Raw genomic sequence first — 23901 nt, forward strand, 5'->3', positions numbered from 1 at the left:
GCTTCCTATGATAACAATCTGATAGTAAAGTATGCTGATGATACCACGGTCATTGGGCGTATAAACTCAAATGATGAGTCATTTTACAGATCAGAGGCGCAGAACCTAGTTAGGTGGAGTGAGACCAATAACCTCACCCTGAATGCTTCCAAAACGAAGGAGCTAGTCATCGATTTTAGACGCAGCAAGGTATCCCATCTCATTCCATTACCATAAATGGCTCAGAGGTGGAGATGGTGAGCAGTTTTTAACATTTCTTGGGGTCACTATTTCAAATGACCTGAGCTGGCACTCCAATACCAGAACCATTGTTAAAAAGTCCCAGCAACCTCTTTTCTTTCTTAGGAAACTGAAAGAGTTCACAAATAACAGGGCGATTCTACACAACTTCTATCGCTGTGATCGAGAGCGTTCTTACTTCCTCCTGTACTATATGGTTTGGTAACATTACAGACCAGGGGAAGAAATCTCTGAACAGAATTGTGCGTCTCGCATGCAAGACAATCGGGGTTAGCCTGCCAGCTCTAGAAGAGATCTATGGTGCCAGGCTGCTTTCCCGTGCCTCTGGCGTTATCAGTTTCTTCCCCAGTGCTGTGCGCAGCCTGAATAACTCCAAAGGCTAGATTTGTATATTATCCTATTTTGTTTCGGTGTGTTATTAGTCAGGTTGTGGAAGTGCTGTTTTTGTGTGTCTGTGCATCACGCACTTTGATTATATTTGTACTTTTACTGTAAATTGTGCCTCTATGCATTATGCACTTTACTATGATATGCACTTTTAGGGGATGTTGATATCAACTTTAGCATTTGTCCTTTTATACTGTCTGTGTTTAAAAAAATAAATAAAAAAATCTGTACTGTTTCTACTCTGCTCCTGTTTTGGATTAGTTGTAGACACACAGTGTTTGCTCTGTACCTGTATTCCAATGTGGATTCGTCCATACATGGCAAATAAAATCTCTGACTGACACACACACACACACACACACACACACACACACACACACACACACACACACACACACAACGATGCATGTATAAGTTATCTCTGTCATTCTCTCTCTCTCACATGCACACAACATACACATACATACTCGCATAAACGAATACATGGATGAAAAAGTCCCCTCTCTCTCTCTCTCTCTCTCTCTCTCTCTCTCTCTCTCTCTCTCTCTCTCTCTCACGCACGTCTAACCTCCCTCCGTCTCCGCGTCTCTCAGGTGAGGAGGACGAGGAGGAGGAGGAGGACCTGAGCGGCCTCCACCCGGGGGCGCTGTTGTACCGCTCGGCCGCCCTGCAGCACTTCCCTGTCATGGCCGACGCCTTGGCCCACGGCGCCAACGTCAACTGGGTCAACGTGGCCGAAGACTCCAGCACGCCACTCATACAGGCTGTGACGGCGGTAAGGGGGGTGTAGGGGGGCTCAGTGGGCGGGCAAAGTGTGTAAAGTGTGTAATGCCTAATTTATATATACGTGGTTGCGAAGGTGGCAGCGAGAGCTGTGATTGGCCGCTGCCCTGGGCCGGGCTGGGCCGCTACGTACGTGTTCCTCTGACGTACTTCCGTATTTACCATTTATCATCTCGGTCGGAGCGTTCCATTATCGATCGTGATTAACTACATCTCAAACATGGACCAATATAGCCACTTGTAGAACACAAAGCATGGGGGAGGGGGGATACAGGTATAGGCAGGGTAATAGAAGAAAGACATGTATGGGCAATAGGGGTGTAACGGTACACAAAAACCACGGCATGGTACGTACCCCGGTTTTGAAGTCAAGGTTCGGTACGGGTTTTCGGTACAGTGGGGGAAAGTTTGGCTTTCCATGTTCCACTCAGGGGTGATGTAGTGTGCAGTAACTAATTGTACTTTTGGGCTGTCAACGAATATTCTATATTGAAATTAATAATCGACTTGTAAAAAAAATCATAATAATAATTATAATTATATTAGATTGTGAAAAAAACTGCCCCCGGTGGGCGGTCGTTAGTGGTTAACATACCGTTGTATTCATTCGGTACACTACACAGCCGTTCGGTATGGTACGGTACACACTGAAACGGTTTGGTTCGGTATGGATACATGTACCTTTACACCCTTAATGGGCAATCAAATTGTATCTTAATATAGAAATATGACAAAAAATTTACTATATTGGTTATATTATACGTTATAAATAAATATAGGCAATAAAGAATTAGAATCTGAATATATACAATGAGTACGAGTAAAAGTAGACTGTAGGGCCTATACACAAGGTGCAGTATACACAAGGTAGTGGTACCCTAACTGGATCCATACGTGTCATATTAAAAGACCATAGTGAAGCCTGAAGGGGCAGGCCAGAGAACGTATCAAGTAATTGCTTGACTTAATTTGATGCACCTGGCTGCCTGGTGCTGGCGGCCATGTTGGATTTCTCAATTTTGAGGCCTTATTTGAATTTTTTGAGCTTGGTATACAGCAGATTTGGATTCAGCACCCCTTAATACCCCTAGAAATGTTGTGTACCAAAAATAAACACGAAATGCCTTCAGCACTTTATACAAGCACATTTTCTGAAATTCTGCCTAGTCTAAAACAAACGCTTCTATACAGCGTCCTGCCAACAGTTTCTATACGGGCCAAATATAACAGTGATCTATGGGGAAATGCTGTTCGCTTTGCCCTCCAGAAATAGGCAGGATCGTGAGGAAGAGTACCCAGATGCACGTGTGTGTGTGTGTGGGGGTGTGTGTGGGGGTGTGTGAATGTGTACAGTTTACTGAGTGTAGTAGTAGGTATGTGTGTATTCATCTGTGTCAGTAAATGTGTAATAGTTGCTCGCTATGAGGAAGATATGTGATATGCAACAGCGCCGTTGAATATTGCGATGCTGATATGACTGCAGTGTAACTAGTAAGAGTAGGTAAGGGATATATACGGATATAGAGATACTATATGTAAAAAGGATTATATGCAGGTATGCACAGACAGATGTGGATAGAAATATATATATATAAGGTAAGAATATATATATATAGATCATATATTCTGTATATACATCATTATTGTACATGCTATCATAGTTATATGGGTTCAAGCTGTTTTCTGCAATGTTTTCATCGCACATGTTCAAGATAAATACACAATGTACTGCAGCCATAGGTACAGTATGTAGAACAACAGTGTGTGTGTGGTAGATCATGAGGTAGCCTATCCTGCTAATATCATAAAAACGTGAGATGTATAGAAGGAGAGTGATAGACTGTGTGTGTTTGCGTTTGTGTCTGTGTGGTAGCCGCTCTATTTGGAGACGGTGTTGGTTTTTGTACCCATAGAGTAGATATAGTTTTACGGAAACGCGCTATTGTATCTGTTTTTGAAACATCATCTGTGTCAATATTGTATGTGTACGATGAATTCTGCACAGTTGCAAATGTAATTGAATGACTCCCAATGAGCTAATTGCACTGTTAGTGTTTATGTCCTTAATGTACTTTGTATTTATGTGGACATAAATAAAGCATCTAAAGTGTGTGTGTGTGTGTGTGTGTGTGTGTGTGTGTGTGTGTGTGTGTGTGTGTGTGTGTGTGTGTGTGTGTGTCATCTCGTCTTGTGGGCAGAATGCGTTGGCAGCCTGTGAGTTCCTGCTGCAGAACGGAGCCAACGTCAACCAGGCCGACAGCAACGGCAGAGGTCCCCTCCACCACGGCACCATACTGGGACACACCGGGTACAAACGCACACACACACACACCACCACCTGTTGGAGAGAATGGCAGATTGTCTTTAAAGGTGCTGTGAGTGGTGTTTTCTTGTTTGTTAAAATTGTCTTACATGTTAAAATAATAGCTCTACATTCTTGACAGCCATCACTGATATAGAGAGTCTGGTCAGTAACATGGGTCTCCCAGTCCCTCCACTCTGCAGTAAACAGCCATCACTGATAGAGAGTGTCTGGTCAGTAACATGGGTCTCCCAGTCCCTCCACTCTGCAATAAACAGCCATCACTGATATAGTGTCTGGTCAGTAACATGGGTCTCCCAGTCCCTCCACTCTGCAGTAAACAGCCATCACTGATATAGAGTGTCTGGTCAGTAACATGGGTCTTCCAGTCCCTCCACTCTGCAGTAAACAGCCATCACTGATATAGAGTGTCTGGTCAGTAACATGGGTCTCCCAGTCCCTCCGCTCTGCAGTAAACAGCCATCACTGATAGTGTCTGGTCAGTAACATGGGTCTCCCAGTCCCTCCACTCTGCAGTAAACAGCCATCACTGATATAGAGTGTCTGGTCAGTAACATGGGTCTCCCAGTCCCTCCACTCTGCAGTAAACAGCCATCACTGATATAGAGTGTCTGGTCAGTAACATGGGTCTCCCAGTCCCTCCACTCTGCAGTAAACAGCCATCACTGATATAGAGTGTCTGGTCAGTAACATGGGTCTCCCAGTCCCTCCGCTCTGCAGTAAACAGCCATCACTGATAGTGTCTGGTCAGTAACATGGGTCTCCCAGTCCCTCCACTCTGCAGTAAACAGCCATCACTGATATAGAGTGTCTGGTCAGTAACATGGGTCTCCCAGTCCCTCCACTCTGCAGTAAACAGCCATCACTGATATAGAGTGTCTGGTCAGTAACATGGGTCTCCCAGTCCCTCCGCTCTGCAGTAAACAGCCATCACTGATAGTGTCTGGTCAGTAACATGGGTCTCCCAGTCCCTCCACTCTGCAGTAAACAGCCATCACTGATATAGAGTGTCTGGTCAGTAACATGGGTCTCCCAGTCCCTCCACTCTGCAGTAAACAGCCATCACTGATATAGAGTGTCTGGTCAGTAACATGGGTCTCCCGGTCCCTCCACTCTGCAGTAAACACAAAATACATGTTCTGGTATCCAGTTCCTACTTTATCCAACCAGAAGAGAGAACTCTGAGAACACTGCAAAAATGGTTTTAAGCAAATGTGTCCTTGAAACAAGTAAAATAATCTCCCAGTGCAGTAAGATTTCTTGAAATAAGTAAAAAATATCTAGGGTTCTCTGGGGTTGGCTAAAGTGGGAAGAGATACCAGAACATTTATTTTGTGTTTACTGCAGAGCAGGAGGGACCGGGAGATCCATGTTACTGACCAAACACTCTATATCAGTGATGGCTGTCGGAATGTAGAGCTACTTAACACTTATTTTAACAAAAGAATATCACGTATAGCACCTTTAACCATTGTAGGCACTGTAGTGATTTAGGGAAATAACGGCACAGAACAAATTAACACAGTATGTTGTGTTCCAAAGTTGATAACCACTAGTAATTCTTTGAATTTCTTAAAAATGTCTTACTATTTGATAACTCCCGACAGTCATAACACAGGAGTCAATACTCTGACTGGTGGGACCCTTTAGGTGACTGTTAGATGTTTGATTGCATTATGAGAGACATGAGTTACTCAGACTACACGGACGCACACACACACACACACGCGCACGCGCACACGCACACACACACGCACACATAGTCTACATGTATGGAAAAACACACATACACAATACATGTATACACACTTGAGTGCAAGGCCCGGGCGTAGGTTTGGTTTCAGCATTGGGGAGGTCCTCCCCCTGGAGACTTTGAGCGTTGAATACTTAATTTCCTGCATTCTGATGTACTTTTATGAGAAGCACATCTGCAAGGTTGAGATGGTACGGTCCTGTAGGGGTGTTTGGTTAATATACAGTTACAGGTAAGAAGGATATATAAATGTTTTGACTAGGGATGCACCGATCCGACTTTTTCAGTCCCGATACCGATACCTGGGGTTGGGTATCGGCCAATACCCATACCGATCCGATACCCATTGTCCAATTTTTTTTCTCCAAAAAACTACAAATAATTATCCAAGTTTTTTTTTTTTTTTATATATATTAAAATATATTTAGTTTTAAGAATTGTAAAGGATCACAAGTGTTTTTTTTTTATTTGTTGTAAACAAATACAGAAAATAAACTTCATTCATTCAATTAATAAACTGTATGCCTCACTGTCACTGTGTGGAAGAGACTGGGATCATTCTTTTGTGCAAGACAACATCAGGCTTGACTTAAAACATTACTTTCCTAACTTAGTGAAACTAAATGTAACAAATTAACACATAGATATAAATGTACTGAATGGTTATTTCTTATTTTATTTATTATAAAAAAAAATAAAAAAAAATCGATATCTATTTTTTTACCGATACCCGATCCAGCTATTTTACTGATATCGGCGGCCGGTACCGATACCAATATCGGATCGGTGCATCCCTAGTTTTGACCCCTTATTTTTTTACCTCTTTTGCAGAGGGATTTTTGAGGGGGACAAATTTACCTCTTGTCAATATTGAGGGGGACATGTCCTCTGCAACCCCCGCTAAACCTACGCCTATGTTTCTGTGTCTCTTTGTTCTCCCAGGCTAGTGTGTCTCTTTTTGAAGCGAGGAGCGGACTACAACGCCAGAGACAAGAACCAGAAGGACCCCATCACTATCGCCGTGGACAACGCCAATGCAGACATCGTCACTTTGTGAGTGGTTTTTATGTGTTTATGTTGGCGAATGGTAATGTACTAAAAAAGGAGAATAATCTGGAATCTACAGTCAAGTCGAGTGTTCCTTTATTAATCCCCTCTGGGAATACCAAGTGTCATAGCAGCGTGAGACTTGGGATGGAAAATGGGAAACCTAAGTATAATGGAAGATGAATGGGAGAATTTATGCGAGATACAATGGAAAACATCAAGTTCACCCATATGGAGAGAATTTAGTTGGAAAACCCTCATTAGGTTCTTCATTACTCCAGCTCAAGGGAGTCATTATACCAAATATTCCAGATGCTGGAGACAGTGTGGACTCTCCGAGGCAAATCATTATCACATATTCTGGTCTTGTCCTTTGCTGATACCTTTCTGGAGGGAGGTCCATAAAATCTTGCAAAAAGTATTTCATTTAAGCTGGAGAGTATATATTTGGGCGCTCTGCCATCAGGGGCGACAGTGGCTCAGGAGATAGAGCAGTCGTCTGGCAATCCGGAGGTTCCCGGTTCGATTCCTGCTCCTCCCGGGCAGCGTGTCGATGTGTCCTTGAGCAAGACACTTAACCCCTAATTGCTCCCGATGAGCAGGTTGGCACCTTGCATGGTTGCCTCCGCCGTCGGTGTGTGAATGAATGGGTAAAAATTTGAGTAACAAATTGTAAAGCGCTTTGGATAAAAGCGCTATATAAAAAAGCAACCATTTACCATCAGAAAACGGTACCTAATATAGATATGTATTTCAGATTCTAAGTGCTGCTGGCAGGAAAGCCATTACTAGAAAGTGGTTAAGAACAGAAATTCCTACAGTGGATGATTGGATTGATATTATTTATGATATTTTTAAGATGGAAAGAATAAAATTTAATTTTAGACTGCAACAGGACACGTTTTTGAAGAAATGGGAAAGATGGATAGTGTACATTACACCTGTACGCTCTTAATTTGTTTAATGTGTATTGCTGTGTTTTGGTTTAAGTTTTAAGTCAACTTTGTGTAAAGGGATTTGAGTGTCAGGAAGATGCACCCCATCTTTATTTCTATATATAGAAATAAGTATATATGTTATTGACTGTATTGGTCCTCATTTGTGTACTTGTACTTCTGTACTTTAACTCAGATTCAGTACCCCTTGATGCAAATTGTACTACAGAAGACTCGGATAAATGAATGTTAAGTTATGACATTGTTTGTATGGACCCTGGTGAAAATCAACAAAAAGAGAATAAAAAATATATATATATGGAATATATAAACTCAATTTAAATAAAGGTAGAATAGAATATAGGACAGGGCTGTACAATTGTGCAGGATGTAGTAAGTAGAGTATATAAACTAAATTGGAATAGAATATGTAGCAGGGCTGTGCAATTGAGCAGTATTGTGCAAAAAGTGTCATGTTCAGATGCTCACAGTTTTGAGTGTCTATACAAATATATAGTCCAGGAAGGGTGTGTTAATGTAACACAGCGGCGGTTCTCAGTGGGGGTCCAGAGCCTTGCTGATTTAGAACAAAGTGCAAAGTATAAATGACAGCCTTCCTCGCCACCTTGTTCAGCAATTCATAAATATAGAATATAAAACGTGTATCTTCACCAATAGGTCACTGATATTTTCCTTTCCTTCCCCGCTTGTTCCCGATAGGCTGCGGTTCGCCAAGATGAACAAGGAGATGCGGGAGATGGACGGAGCGTTCGGCCAACCAGGTCACTCAGGGAGACAGAGCTCTGGGGGTTCAGGGGGCGGGACTGGGAGTGGGATGGGCCAAACCAGGAAGAGCCTCCAGGCCATCAAGAATCATATCAGCGGGTGGGCGCTGGGGGGGACAAGTGAGTAGAGTAGCGGGGGCGGCTGGCACTGAGGTTGGGAAAGACGAGAGACGGGTCACGAGACCCGCGCCGCTTGGACTGAACCCAGAGGGTCAGAGAGCAAAGGTCAAGATGGCGTCACAGTAGCGAAAGCTTTCGAATGTAAAAAGGGGTCACAGGATGAGTTGATCGGGCCAACTGTGTTGAATATATGTCCGCCTCCGTGTTCGCATGCCCCCTGATACGAGCTGTTGAGTAGGTGAAATGTTTTTAGGTTTACGAGAATAGCGCCACCATGAGGCCAGATGACTCTAAACTTCACAGGCAAACATATTTGTCAAATTTGGTTAGTCCCCATATTCCACGTAGCAGGTTTGGTGAGAATCAGGTGAACAGGAGAAGGGAAAACAGTGTTTTTCTAAAACCTAAAACCTTTTTCTAAAGGGTCCTTATGGCAAGTTTATGTTCCATGCGAAGACGCATCTCTGGATATCAGCTTCATGCCTGTATGACTAACGGATCAGGAGATACACTAAGACACTAATAGATACACTAAACTTTAAGTTTGGCCTGATGGTGGCGCTCGAGGAAAGGTCACGGGGGTCACCAAAATCAACAGGGTTCTTCACCTAGGGGTCATGAATGTGCGCCGTAAATTTGAAAAGACTCGAATGAACGCTATCCGAGTTATCTCGTTCAAATCTAGGGTCTGCCACTGCGGAGGCGGTGGTTGGGGCGAATCCATAATAATCACGTGTCAACTTAGCTTCAGGTATTTTGGGGCCACATCGGTTCTGAGCGGTAGTTACGTCCAGGCCTACTAGTCAGTTAACTAGCAAGCTAGTCTTCACCAGGGACGCAGAGACGTAATTGACCTTTATTCGTTATTTTGACCATCACGGGATACATAACTGCTGACGGCTCCTTCTTCCTCTAAGTACGTCGCTGGACCTTAACCCGCGAGACGGGAGAGTAACCACCCTAGCATTCATTAATGCCCCCCGATGCATTATCTTGTCTGAGCACTTAGGGAGAGAAAAGACGGATTAACGCTGGCGTTCCTATTAGCTAAACTCAGCATTAGGTAAAGTGCAGTCTTAAAGAAAAGCACGAGAGCATACAGGAGGTGTCGGGGGAAGGGCTGGAAGAGGATAAATGTACTGTGACTATAGCACGCGGGGCACAGCGACAGAAAGGCACTTTGGTGATTTGTGGATAATTTACAGTAAGACTTTCAATGATATAAGGGGAGAGAGGGAAGGAAATTTGGCGACGGAAAAACCGTACGATTTCCACGGATGAGGCAATAATGATGTTTAAAACAAACAAACAAAAAACTCCTCAAAGGAACCCGCACTACACCTTGATGTAAGAACAAAGGCACTTTCATCTCCACATCCATCTCTAGGCCTCTCACTACTACATCAAAGGAACTGTAAATGTGGGCGGTTGCTATGTCAAATGATGTTTTACATGTTATATACTCTATATATATATAGATATATACTCTACATTCATTCAAACCTTTATTTATTCTCAAAGACAATTGAGGTCACCCTCATTTTTAATGTCGTCGAGACTCCACAGACATTTCAATGCACACATTTCTACAATATAACAATAAATATTAATAACCATCTATATAGGGCGGCTGGGTGGCGCAGCGGTCTAAGCGCTCGTCACCAACGCAAGAGACACTGGTATCGAATCCGGCTGTCAGCGACAGCGTTGCCTCCGGCTTTGCCGGCCGTCATACTGGCTCAATTGGCAGAGTCAGCGGGAGGGAAGCCGGTGGGTGGTAATCTGGTCGTTGTAAACAGCGACTCCTACAGGTCGGTCAGGGCGCCTGCACAGCGAGGAAGGGAGATGGTGAGGGTAGTGTGAGCCTCCCACACGTTACACCTCACCAATGAGAGTCCGCGCTGGCAGGTGAAAAGAAGTGGCTGGCTGACTCCGCATGTATCGGAGGGGACATGCGATAGTATCTATCAACCCTCCCTAGACCGACCAGTGGGGGGGCACATGCGAGCAACGACCAGGAAGGGGAGGGGGGAATTGGCACAACTAAATTGGGATGGGAGAAAAACACAGAAAAACAGGAGGAGAAAAAGTGGATCAAAAAAAAATAACCATCTATATATTGTACTTTTTTTTCACACATGGACCGCAATCCAGAGTGCCCCACAGCAATTCGTATAAAATTAACATAAAATCTGCACACAATTGACAGAATAAAAAACAATGCATAAATTGCAGACATAAGAATAAGTTAGGTATAAAAGACAATAAAAGTAGTGCATGATTAGAGCCTTGATGTAAGTGGTTCAGACTCCCTGGCATGTGCCGGTTGGGGAGTCGGTGTGGAAAAGTGACTATAGCTCGGCCGGAAAAGTGCCGATCGACTTGGGGTTGGTCTCTCCGTGTTCAGGAGACTCGGGCGTATAAAAAGCTCTATGGGATCATGTCTCCAGCACCCCCACAGCCGTAGCTACAACCACTTAGGCCAAGGCTCTAATCAACATTCATTCATTTGATCCCTTCCCCTCACGAGCTTCATACACATCGAGTAACGTGGAAGTGCAGCGGTCTATAGAAGAATCATGATCCCACTGTTCTGTGAATAGTGATGGTTTTGACCCGTTTCACGTTCTCAGATTAGCACAGTGCTGTCTGTATTTGTCTTTTTTTTTAATCCACTTTTTAAAAAAAATCTTCCATCCCAATTTAGCCGTGCCAATTCTCCCCTTCCCTGTCTTGAACGTTGCTCACATATGCCCCCCACAGGTCAGTTGTAGGGAGGATAGAAGCCTTGCATCACGTGTCCCCTCCGGTACACGAGGAGGCAGCCTGTCACATCTTTTCACCTGCCAGCGCGACTCTCATTCGGCGAGGTGTAACGTGTGGGAGGCTCACACTGCCCCCGCCATTCTCCTGTCTCTGCTGTGCAGGCGTCCCTCAACCGACCTGTAGGAGTCACTGTCCACAACGTCCAGATTACCACCCATCGACTTCCACCCGCTGGCTCTGCCAATTGAGTTAGTATGACGGCCGGACCAAGCCGGTGGTGCAAGCTGCACCACCCAGCCGCTGCTGCCTGTATTTGTCTTGTGATGGTCAACACCGCCTACAGATGTGACCAGGCTCCTGCAGCCTGTGGGCCTCAGGCCTGAGGTTAGCAGTGGGTTTTTTTTGGTTGTTTTATTCATAGATATATATAAAGACTAGATGACTCACCCGCGCTGCCGGCCAATGGAGACTGACGTTGCCACATGGTGGCCCCATCTTGCTACAGGGTAGCACGCCCACTCATAACATGAATGTCTATAGTGCATGTACTATTGAAATAACCATAGCTTGCTCAATTTCCAACAGTTTGGTTTGTTAAAAACGTCATTGATTGATTGATTGAAAACTTTATTAACAGATTGCAGAATGGGTACAATACAGTACGGCTCAATACACACAATTGTTAAGGGGATGCAGACCAGAGAAAGACTTTCGTCTAGTTTACATCAGGGTCCCCCATTTTCAATTCATCAGGACATATATGACATACATGACATACAGATAGTCAGTACTGACTGCTACATCTATACATTTATGTCAGAGATGTAGTTATCATACTGCACACTTATAATGGACTTTCATATGAAAATAAAAACAATTAAATAAAACCATGTTAATAACGTTTGTAATAAACCAAACCATTTGTAAATCCATCAAGATTTCAGCAAGTTAAGAGTATTTTTGTTTGTGCAGATCACTCACCGTAATTAAAGCAGTAGTTAACTGTAGCAAGATGGCCACCGGTGAACTACGCGGGAGACTCCACCTTGCGCCACCTAGTGTTTATATATATCTATGCATGCTGCTACCCGGTCCATTCTTCCGTGAATATCCTAGCCGGTCTGAGGCGCTTTGTTTCGCTTCATTGAAGTGAATCTGGAAATAGGGGGCTTCTAGTCGAACAAAAAGATTAGATTACAGGTTGATTAAAGTAAAGTATATAAATTAGTACTACTGAGTGATGGTGCTAATCAGATGTACGTACAGAGTGCGAGACTCATGAAGGAATGGAGACGAGGTGCTCTCTGTGTGTCTGTGCCTGGACCATACACACTGCTGGTCAGTATTTGATGTGCTATGCTCTTTCATTGCGTGTGTCTGTGTGTGTGTGTGTGTGTCTGTGCCCACGCCGCACACGCCTATGCCCTCTGCCCACTGAGATGTCAGACTGGTCTCATCTGCTTGCACAAGTGCGCCCCCTGCTGCAGCCTACAGGTAACGTGCATGTGCATTCATGTATATATGTGCATGTGTATATGTGCGTTCACTTGTATGCTTCTTGTTCTTGCTCCAGGGCTTAAATTTCACCGTAACTCGAGAGATAAACAACTTTCCACCGATTCGGTCAGTGGCGTGAGGGTTAAAAATGGACGGAGTCAAAGATCTTGTTAATTTATAATTCGGCTACTGTTCGATTGGAGCTCTGCCACACTTGGGGTGGGGGAAACACAGCAACAACATAATGAAATGGACAGGCGGTCAAGAATAGATTGCAGTAACTTGAGCACTCTGGGTTTCTTAAACTCTCTGGGTCAAGGAGGACCCAAAATGGCTGGTGGGTTATGATGACAGTAGGAATGTGTTTTAACGACCCAGGGTCCCGGCGGGCAGAGAGGTTATACATGTCTTGTTTGTGTTGTGGGGGGGGGGGGGAGAAAATGCTGAAGACATTTAGAATTGTAATTGGTATTGTCCTCCACCGAACACGTCACATTTGTAGCGTTTATGATTGAAACCGTTGGACACGGCTAGCTGTCATCTCTGCTAGCTGCGTCACGTGGTTTCAGTGTGGAATTCTAACAATGCTAACATTCCATTTTATGGAAACTGAAGGACAAATATAGAATATTATTACCACAATATGACAAGTATCGGGTGGAGAACCATAAGCCAACAGAGTAAACTTTTTTTTTTTAATAAAAACAGATATACATGATTCTATTTCTATGGAATAATCATATAGGAACTCTGTCTTTAAGAGTTCCAAGGCTTGGGTCTAGAATTGCGTAATAATTCAATATTATCGTTTATCGTATCAAGATCATATTGTGATGAAATGAGTGATCCCAGTTTTTTCTCAAAATGGAAATATTTGAGGGGATGTTATTTGGAAGAATTGGTTCGATTTCACACTTTACGTTATGATGCAGTTCAATGCAATGATTGGATTATTTATCTTGTGATTTTGCATACGGGAACAGATATCACGATACACAATGTATCGGGTGGAGGGGCGGGCCGTGAATTCCACCCAGTCCTGCTCAGGACCGTTTCTCTCTCGTCTATTGCAGGTGATGAGACATACCAGGACATCATCAGGGACTTTTCAAACATGGCATCTAACAACCCAGAGAAGCTTAAGCGGCGCAGTGCAGACTCCAAGACCTGACCCCAAGACCTGACCAAAGGCTGCCATGTTTCTACACTGGCACAGTGACCCCCAGCTTCTCCTACATCTAACTCTGAAGGAAGGAATCTTTGTGTGTGACTGTGTGTGTGTGCGTGTCTTTCTGTCTGTCCATCACATATATCGAGACCTGTTCATCCGATCGACTTCACACTCTGCATTGCTGAGGAGAGAGCAGTGTTGAATTTGGTGCCATTTGGCCAGATGGTGGCACTATAACAACACATACGTTTGGGACTGCAACTCTTGAAAATTATTTTGTTCCTAGATTCTGTGGGTCAAATCTATATTCGTAAGCCCATTTGTGTCTAGATTTTCCGCCATTTAGAATTTTATATTTTTCACTGTTTCTACAAATTTTGTACAATCGTCACCAAATTTGGTACAGAGCATCTCCGGACCAAGCCGAAAAAATATATGTTTTCGTATTTTTGATATTCCATCGTTTTTCTATAGCTGGCCCTTCAAAGATTTGCTCAAATGCTGTGTGCAGGGCTTCTATTACAAAGCAATTAATATCTCCTGAACGCGTTGTGCTATTGTAACCACATTTGGTGGACATATGTACAGTATTACGATGTCTGAGTGACCGTGACCCTGTAGCAGTATCGTGCGGATATATAGCCATAATGCTCCTGTCCATCCTTCACAATATCTCAGGAACCGTTGGTCCGCTCAACTTGACACTTGGTGGGTGTATAGCTGAGGACCCATGTAAGTAGAGTGTCGAATGTGAAGTTGATTGGATGTGTGGTTCTCAATAACTGCAAGCAGCACTACTGTGGTTCTCAAGAACGCTGCAAGCAGCACTTACGGGAGCAAAGCAAGAAGGAAACTATAAAAGAAGGAAGGGTCATCACATCAGAACACCAGCGTTCTATGCTCTGCTTGGTGCCAGTTCTATTGAAGCCTATGGGAGATGCATGGCGAAGAAAAATATACCAGCTATCTGAGGAAATCAACCAATATATTGCAGATGACTCTGACATCCGAGGTAATAACCTGTTTAAACTCAACTTATCCCATTCAACTCAATGTCGGCGTAACTGAAAGTTTCCACACTTGGCACCAATGTGCTACAAGTTCAAGTTCTTTATTTAAAAAATACACAACAATACAGGGGCATTGCAGGTAATGAAATTATTGTGTTTCGAGCTCAGACTCAACAGTGACCATTCCTTCTTTTATAATGTCCTTGGAGCGAAGTATTCCCAACGGGCTGGTACTCCAAAGAGGCACTGCACTGGTGTCCACTTAAAGACACACACACACTCCTTGGCTTGTGGCCACCTCAGCTGGTGGTGACTTCACAGGGGCTGAGGGGGTCCAACAGTAAATTCTTTGTTTTCGCTCATCAGGCGAGAACAAATCTGTCTCAAGTTGGAGTGGTTGTAGGAGAGCAGCCTGTGTTTGTCTAGTTGAGGGTAACGCTCGGCCCACATCTCCTGATAGTGAAATGTTTTTCCTAAAAATGCTGTTTTTGTTTTTAGCCATTTGTCGCTAAATGCTAAATGGAAGTTGAAAGACAATGACAGTTGTTTGCCGCAAAGGGTTGAATCTGGATGCATTATCATCTCTCAAAATGTTTTAGTATGTTGATGTTCTTTATTTGGTATTTTCTTTTTGTTTGCATATTGTTAATTTGAGTTTTGTATTGGCTGCCAGAGGTCATCTTCAGTGGTACTGGAGACTGCTCTCATGAACAACGAATAAAATGCAATACTTCACCTTGAAAAGGAGTACCGAATTGTTGATATATTAAGAACTTGAAAAATCCACTGAACTCTTTTTTTCATTTTGTATTATGATGGTACATTATTTTAGCATCAATATTAGACATCGCCAATAGGTGGCACCATCATATTTTCTACACCAACCATACATGTTGTTCCTACAAGTCACTGTCAACAGTCATTGATCTGTAGCAGCAGCTATACCATCTAATCAATGAGTCATTGAAATAAGATTACTTTATTGATCCCCTTGGGGAAATTTGAGCGTCATAGCAGCATGGGGGAGGGGAGGTACAGGTATGGGCAGGGTAATAGTAGAAAGACGGGCAATAAAATAAAAAATTATAAACGGTAAACAATACAATTAACTCTGAATATAAGAATAATGAGAACAGTAAATGGAATACAGTACTACTGGAAACAGGCACATTTATGGAAAATAAGTATTATTAAAGCATAGTATACAAAACATCCATCACTGAATTGTATATTCAAAGAACAGATTGAACAGACTAATCTACTCGATGTGCAGAATATCACAGTCTTATCCCAGACGGTCTACAAAGTCTGTACTCCACCTAATAGATAAGAGTTGCTGCAGGAACTACAACAGTTATGATTTTAGTTGTAGGTTTACTACAGAATTGCATCACTGTCGAATACATTTCTAGCGAATAAAATTAAAGTCAAATTAAACACTCAAGGACCAATGAGAACCACTGACCTAGAGGAAATATATAACGTGCAAACTGTGGTCACTTCAGAGGATCAAGGCAGCTCAGCCATGTCGACACACCGCTCTCCTGCCAGCTGACGGCGGGGGGAGGCTTTCCTATATCAGAAAATATAGGTCGCCTATGAAACCTTTGATCCTGATTCCTGGTCAACCCACAGCTGCCGTTGCGAGGGAACTAGGCTACTAGAGCATGTCGCCAAGATAACCATCTCTTTTAAAAAAGTCAAACGCCACGTCAATCTCAAATGATAGTTGATTACTTGGTACAGACAACATAATTACTATCAAATCACATTAGCCATAATGTCACGCGGCACGCCAGCCAGTCCACAGTATATGACAAACGTGACACTTGTTGCTTAGTCCGGCTAATACTGGTGGTAGTGCAGGAGGATTATGCACCAATACTCGATTAGATGAATCAGTCGTTGGTCACCAGACCCGGATTTGGTTCGAGACCTATACAGTATTGTGCGTCTGCTTAGAATAAACAAAGACATCATCTTTATAAAACGTACACACATCTTTTTTTAAACACAGACTCTGTGCGGAACAGCTTTGCAGCAGCCACCACTCAAGGTGCAGGGCATTAAGGCTCTCGTGCTGAGGTTTAAGAGTCCTCGCCGTTTCACAAGCCCAACAACTTTTCTGTCAATGAATGCCGGAGCATTGATTGATTGATTAGGTGAATCATTCGGTGAAACGGACGTCTCTGTTTGACCCGGTCACCATAACTCCTACAAACAGTGCTCTTTGAACTGTACTCAAAACCTTGGCTTTGTCTCTAGTTTACAAAAGAAAAAACACTAAAAACCTACTGGATTAAAGCTGCTGTAAGTGGTATTTGTTTTGTTTTGTTAGAATAAGTGTTTAATAGCTCTACATTCTGACAGTCATCACTGATATAGAGTGCCTGGTCAGTAACATGGGTCTCCCAGTCCCTCCACTCTGCAGTAAAGCTAAATAAATTATGTTCTGGTATCCCATTCCCACTTCATCCAATCAGGAGAGAGAACCCTAGATATATATATATATATTTTTTTTTAAACTTATTTCAAGAAATGTTAACATGCCAGATTTGCTTACTGCACTGGTAGATAATTGTACTTGTGTGTTAAGCACATATTTGCTTAAAACTAGTTTTTATTTCTTATTTTTTTGTCAGACAATCTTTGCAGTGAGAGTTCTCATTCCCGATTGGATAAAGTGGGAACTGAATACCAGGAAACATATTTTGTGTTTACTGCAGAGCGGAGGGACTGGGAGACCCATGTTACTGACCAAACAGTCTATATCAGTGACGGCTGTCTGAGTGTAGAGCTATTATTTTAACACGTAGACCACTTATTTTTAACAAACTATAAAAGACCACTTACAGCACCTTTAAGTGTTTCAAGTACAAAGTGAACACAAATACAAACAAGAAAATGCACTTGAGAGTAAGTTGAGGCCAGAAGAAGTACACAGTAGAGGTACACAGTAAAGGTACTTCCTACCTAGAGGCAAACATCACCAGGAGAATAGATCAGAAGAGTCTGCAGCAGGAGGCCAGATGAGGCCGTTTGTCTCCAGTGGTTATTTCCGCTGTGCTTGGAACAGCAGCTGCAGGCGTGTTCTTAAATAACTAATAATAACAAGCGGCGTCTGGCTGCACTGGGATCAGTAAAAAAAAAAGGGGGGAATGACACCCATTTTTAAGAACTCATGTGTTGTTCCTGCGGATGGGTCAGTCCACGTTCCGGAATATGCAATGTTCTCTCTTAAAAGAACACACCAACATTTTGGGAAATTAGCTTAATCGTCTTCTCCAGAGAGAGACAAGAGAAGATATAGCTTTCTACTGAACACACAGAGGAAACTGGTATCTATCATCTTGTCTCTCGCTTTCCCAAAATGTTGGCGTGTGTCGTTTAAAGCTAAGAAATCTTGAGGGGAAAATCCTGTAATTAGTGTCGTCACCCAGACATCTGTAGCTGCTCACTATAGACAGGAAATGGGGAACTCATTTTGTGGGACTTCGTCTATAGAGAAGCCACAGATAGTCTATAGAGCAGCCATACATTGTATAGAACAGCCACACATCGTCTATAGAGCAGCCATACATTGTATAGAACAGCCATACATTGTATAGAACAGCCACACATCATCTATAGAGCAGCCATACATTGTATAGGACAGCCACACATTGTCTGTAGAGCAGCCATACATTGTACATCCAGGTGACGCCACAAATTCCATGTCTCTTATGTAGTGATGCACCGATGTGAAAATTGTGGCCGATACCGATAACCGATATTAATATTGCTGTTCTGGCCGATACCGATATTTACCGATGTCGATATCTCTGTATAGAAAACACTTTTTTATGATAATCAAATAAAGAGCCATTTTCCAAAACGCATAATTTTTGTACTTTTGTAACTTATTTTCAGAAATGACTGATATTTTGAAACTATTTAAGGCCAAAACATGTAAAAAGAAAAAAAAAAGATAAAAAAAAAATACATTTTTTTTTTTTTTTTTTAATATCGGCCCTATCTTGATATCGGTCCGATACCGATGTGTAAAAAAACGGCCATATCGGCCGATATTATATCGGCGGCCGATATATCGTGCATCACTACTCTTATGTCTAGCTTCAGAAACTCACTGCTCAATTAATAATCCATACACTAGAAATTGTACCATGATAACGGAACGGGCCTCTCCAAAGTAACGCCCCTCCTGACGTTACAACAGGCACATTCAAGGAGCGAGTCTCAAATAATTATTTTCTGTGTCACGCGGATCAGTTTCAGCCTTAAAAAAGGTGCACTATGTAAAGCTTTGGGGCAAAATCCTAAGATTTCATGAATTAATAAACAAGTCCTCAGTGGAAACTGTTTAAAGCCAGAAAGCGACATGAAAAAAAAAATCCGATTTCACCGTTACAAACATATTCTAGGCTTACATTTGGTTCACAGTGCCTCGAAATGATTTTGCTTCGATTTATGACATCATCCCCCCAAAACGGTATAGTGCACCTTTAAATTCAGAGTGACTCGGATCATAAAACAGTCCTGCCGTTTTCACAGCAATGTCTGTCACACGTCCAAGATAGAAGAGAGAGAGAGGGTAGGGAGGCCCTCTTGCATGTAAACTTTGATATCCCAGAGGGAACTACATGATTCCTTATTCCAGAATGTTGAGAGAGAGAGAGAGGGGGGGGGGGGGGGGGGACAACACGATTGCTCATTCCAGAGTGTTGACTGGACAAACGCAGGAGAGCAATGCGTCGTACTTGGAAAGACTTAAGCGAGAATCTCTTGGGAGGAACTTCCCCAGACTCAATATAACATAACGTTATCAGATGAGGTATTTTCCCTGTTCCATTCCTGGAGCCTTATTCGTCCCTCCAACTGTGCGTGTGCAGCGAGTGCACTAAGGCTGCGGTGATGTGCTACTATGTGATATTCGAACGCCTATGGGGCGAGTCCTAAAAGGTCAGACATGCTAACGACCGGCTGTACCGTCTGGCCTGCGGGTCCCAGCGGAGCTTCCGCTATACCATTTTGGGGCCGAACGCAGGAGACAAAGAGAGAGCGAGCCGGCGCGTTTAGCCCCGATTAATATTATATTAAGTGGAGGTACCCTGTACCGGAAGAAATAACGACACGTCGGCAACTGGGTTGGAATGTGTCCGGGGAGCAGGCATTCCTGGTGTCGTATCGCACGGTGAGCTGCCTGCGAGGTCAGCCCCCCCCCCCCCCCCCCCCCCCGACGACACCGACGAGGGCTCTCTAGCGCTTGAACCCCCCAAAGGAGGTCGTCGTTCAGTAGCGTTATAGCCGCATCAAGGACTCATATCGTCCCCTCGGTCCCGCTTGGGGTTGAGGGGTTCCGACGTCGGGTCGGGGCCGAGGCCGTTGCCCTCCAGCGGGGGCTCGGTGTGGAGGCACGTCTCCATGCGGTCGAGTTTCTCCGTGGCAGGCAGCGGATCGTCATCATCTGTCAGTCCGGACTCTTCGCATTTGCCGTGGAGGGAGGAATGTGTCGGAAGGGGCGGCGGGGCTGCGCAGGAGAAGAAGTGAGGCAGCGTCGTCATGACTACGGTGCCCAGGCCCAGAAAACCACCAGCCACCACAAAGGAGGTCACGTAGTCTCCGGTCAGGTCCTTCAGCAGGCCTTTAGGGGGGGGGGGGGGGAGAGAGAGAGAGAACCAGCATTAGTGAAGGAAAGATACAGAGGAAGGAATAAAACACACCAGTAAGATAAGATATTCCTTTATTGATCCCCATGGGAGAATTCAGGCATAGCAGCATGGGGGAGGGGGGGGGGGGGGTACAGGTATGGGCAGGGTCATAGAAGAAAGACATAAATATAGGCAATAAAATTAGATCTGAATATAAAAATGTGAGAAAGAATGTAGTTTAAATAATATAATTAACCCAGAATATAATAGTAATATAATAACTAATATAAAAGTACATCAAGTACACCACTTTACTATAGGTCCCCCATATGTTAGGAATATAGATAAGAATGTCTCATCTCATCTCAAGCAGGCAAACATTTTGCAAGAGTTAATTACATGGTAGGATTATTAACGTTTCGAGCAGATGAACCCGATTACGAAGTCTCGCTAGACGTTGTCGAGCATGTTCAGAGATCGAATCACAAGAGCAGAGGCAATAACACAACGGCATCTTTTGATGTGTGCCCTTTACAGCCATTCTGCTCAGAGCGTCCGTCTGTCCCCCCCCCGTCCCCCACTATAATATGACACCTGGAGGGTAGAGACACACGTGGGATTCCCATGTCTGACGCCCTAGTGGGGAGGGGAGGTGAAATTGGGAAAACGAAGGAGAGAAAGATAGGTGACTATGGCTAATCTTTGACTAAATTACAGTTTGCAAGCTTCTCAATGGTCTTATCTTGGCTTGTTTGGTGTTGGTGCCTTCTCAGGTTCAACAACCTTTGCTTTTGGGAGTAAACATACTCTTTTCATGTGTGTTAATTTCCTGTTGCAATGTTTGCTAATGCAGTCGTTTACAGGAAATACATTTGGGTCCAAACTGTTCCCTAGCAGCAGAATTCCAGTGAAACCTTCTATAATATATAAGTAAGGTTTTAAATTAGTAAGAAATTACATACATTTTGAGTAGTGGAAAGGGGGTAGGATTAAATAAGTGTATACTTCTTCCTACTCCTTTTCGAACATGTAAATTGAGTTATGTTAGCTTTTTATTAAAAAAATATTTATTTCATTGCTATAGAGATTAATGATTTGTTTTTGTATTATTTTGTTTGTATTTACATGTTCGAAATAAAGATTTCAAATCAAATAAAAAAATTATCACGATAATGGTTTGGAGTCCTGAGCCAACCAGGACAGGATAGGATAGAGAGTAGGCTTGTAAAACTGGTCTGAAAGTCATCGCTGGGTTCAGCAGATCATTGTCGAGGCCCGTCCTATTCAAACGGTGTGTGGAAACGCAGCCAAAGAGGTGGATCCTGGGACAGGAAGCTTCCTGCTACTCCACAGTCTCAACTCAAGAATACAACACTTACTAACATGAGCGGCTACGTGGCATAGTGGGCAAGGCGCTCGCCACGAATGACGGAGACGCTGGGCTTGCCTGTTCAAGCCCAGCGCTCCACATTGCTTTCAGTTTAGCTGGTCGTTCATACTAATACACATTGGCCGTATTAGGGGGTGGGAAACTGATGGGTGGGGATCGGGCGTTGTGGACAGCGACTCCTACAGGTCGGTTGGTGCGCCTGCGCAGTAGAATCAGGAAGTGTCGGGGGCAGCGTGAGCCTCCCATGCGTTACTCCTCGCCACTGAGAGATCGAGCTGCGCAGGTGAAAAGATGCGACTGCTGTTACCTCAATTGCCGGAGGGGACTTGTGCTATGTATGACTTAGTCCACATTGCAGCCGGCTTGTGGGAGGCAAGAAACAGCGTTCGTGACAGGGGAGGGTTGAATTGGATGATACGAAATTGGGATGGGAGAAAATGTGAAAAAAAAAAAAAAAAAAAAACACTAACTAACACATGACATAATACGAAAAGAGGAGGAATATCGTATTAAAGTGCCGTTATCTGGAAGTAAAAAAGCTATTACGAGGCTGTGGTATAAAGTGGAATCTCCGACTGAGGAGCAGTGGGTGTGCTCTGTGGAAGAGATATTCGTAATGGAAAAATGTACAAACAGAGATTACAAGAGACACAATTTAACCGTCTGTAGTGTGGTAGTGAAAGGTTAACCTTCTGTAGTGTGGTAGTGAAAGGTTAACCTTCTGTAGTGAACCATCTGCTCCTCTTTTTAAGCAACTTAAAATACTATCAATCTTTGATATGAATGTATACCAGATATGTATTTTTCTGTTTAACACTTTGAGTGCCGGGACATGTCTTCTCACGTCTTTGCTGGCCATGCTAAAGTTGCCGGGGGACGCTGTACAGCGTCCTTATATCAATATTTCAAAAATCTGCGATCGGATTCATAATGTCCCTCCGCTGGCCTGAGATCCACCAGCAGGACCCACTGAGCTCTCTGGCGGTTCAGGAGCGCCATCTGGTGGCCGATCGGCGCAACCGCTTAACAGGAAGCGCAGTAGAGGTTTTGCTGGTCGGCCATATTACTTCCGGGCACTCTGTATAGGTTCCGGCACTCTAGCTCGTCACACTACATAGCGATCGATTGCCAATAACTCGATAAACAACATGATTTGGACGTATATACCATTATACAAGCTGGAGATGGACCGGGTAATAATATATCCCATAATGATAAAATTTCTACTCGACGATGATCGCCCAACGGCGCGCGGAGACTGGGGTGAGTTTCAGCGTGTAACGTTACCGTCTTCGATAATAACTGATATCATCAACATTTGACCCACATTAGATGATTGGTATAACGCTGCCCACGGAATTATAAACGCCCCCTCGCCCATCCGGTCAACATCAGATGACGTGTAGTAACTTCTAGAAGTACGTCTAGTTGGAATTTTTTATATCGCGCTGATTGCCATCAAACTGTATTTCATCATCAATATAATGCATTTGGGGCTATATATCACGTTCTGGAGAAAGCTGCAGAAAGAGATGAAAACATACTTATACATTAGACCATACTTTACTATGAATATGTGAATGAAAAAGTTTAACGTTGCTACACAATGAACAATACATATAGGACTTTGAATGGGCCCTAATAATGGCAATGTAGCAATAGAATTTAAAAAGTTATAGCCCTGCAAAGAAGGGGACTTTCTCCATAGACAAATAGCGCTGGCAATCTATGGTATATCATTAATTTAACCTTAGGCAACCAAAGTGTTAACTGCACTGATAATTTAGATTTATTTCCTATTGTTTTCCATAATTTTTTATTATTTTTTTTATCCACTTTTTCTTCCATTTTTCTATATTTTTCTCCCATCCCAATTTCGTATCATCCAATTCAACCCTCCCCTGTCACGAACGCTGTTTCTTGCCTCCCACAAGCCGGCTGCAATGTGGACTAAGTCATACATAGCACAAGTCCCCTCCGGTACTTGAGGTAACAGCAGTCGCATCTTTTCACCTGCGCAGCTCGATCTCTCAGTGGCGAGGAGTA

General features: G+C 43.4%; 2 protein-coding genes across 2 annotated transcripts in view; one reads left to right on the plus strand and one right to left on the minus strand.

The window, feature by feature from the left end:
* The window catches only part of acap1 (ArfGAP with coiled-coil, ankyrin repeat and PH domains 1), a 131097-nt gene extending 115542 nt beyond the window's left edge, over positions 1-15555 (plus strand). The window contains exons 19-23 of the mRNA XM_084312125.1: positions 1221-1402; positions 3609-3718; positions 6429-6539; positions 8189-8250; positions 13710-15555. Coding sequence (XP_084168251.1) covers positions 1221-1402; positions 3609-3718; positions 6429-6539; positions 8189-8250; positions 13710-13807 — 563 coding nt within the window. The 3' untranslated portion in view covers positions 13808-15555. The remainder of the gene's footprint in view (positions 1-1220; positions 1403-3608; positions 3719-6428; positions 6540-8188; positions 8251-13709) is intronic.
* A 4571-nt stretch (positions 15556-20126) lies between these two features.
* slc16a13 (solute carrier family 16 member 13) overlaps positions 20127-23901 on the minus strand; it is a gene marked incomplete at its 3' end in the record, with an annotated part of 30733 nt that continues 26958 nt past the window's right edge. The window contains 1 exon segment of the mRNA XM_084312127.1: positions 20127-20458. Within this exon segment, the coding sequence (XP_084168253.1) occupies positions 20127-20458 (332 nt within the window).

This window comes from Notolepis coatsorum (genome assembly GCF_963971535.1).
Source record: "Notolepis coatsorum genome assembly, chromosome: 4".
In the NCBI taxonomy this organism is placed as follows: Eukaryota; Metazoa; Chordata; class Actinopteri; order Aulopiformes; family Paralepididae; genus Notolepis; species Notolepis coatsorum.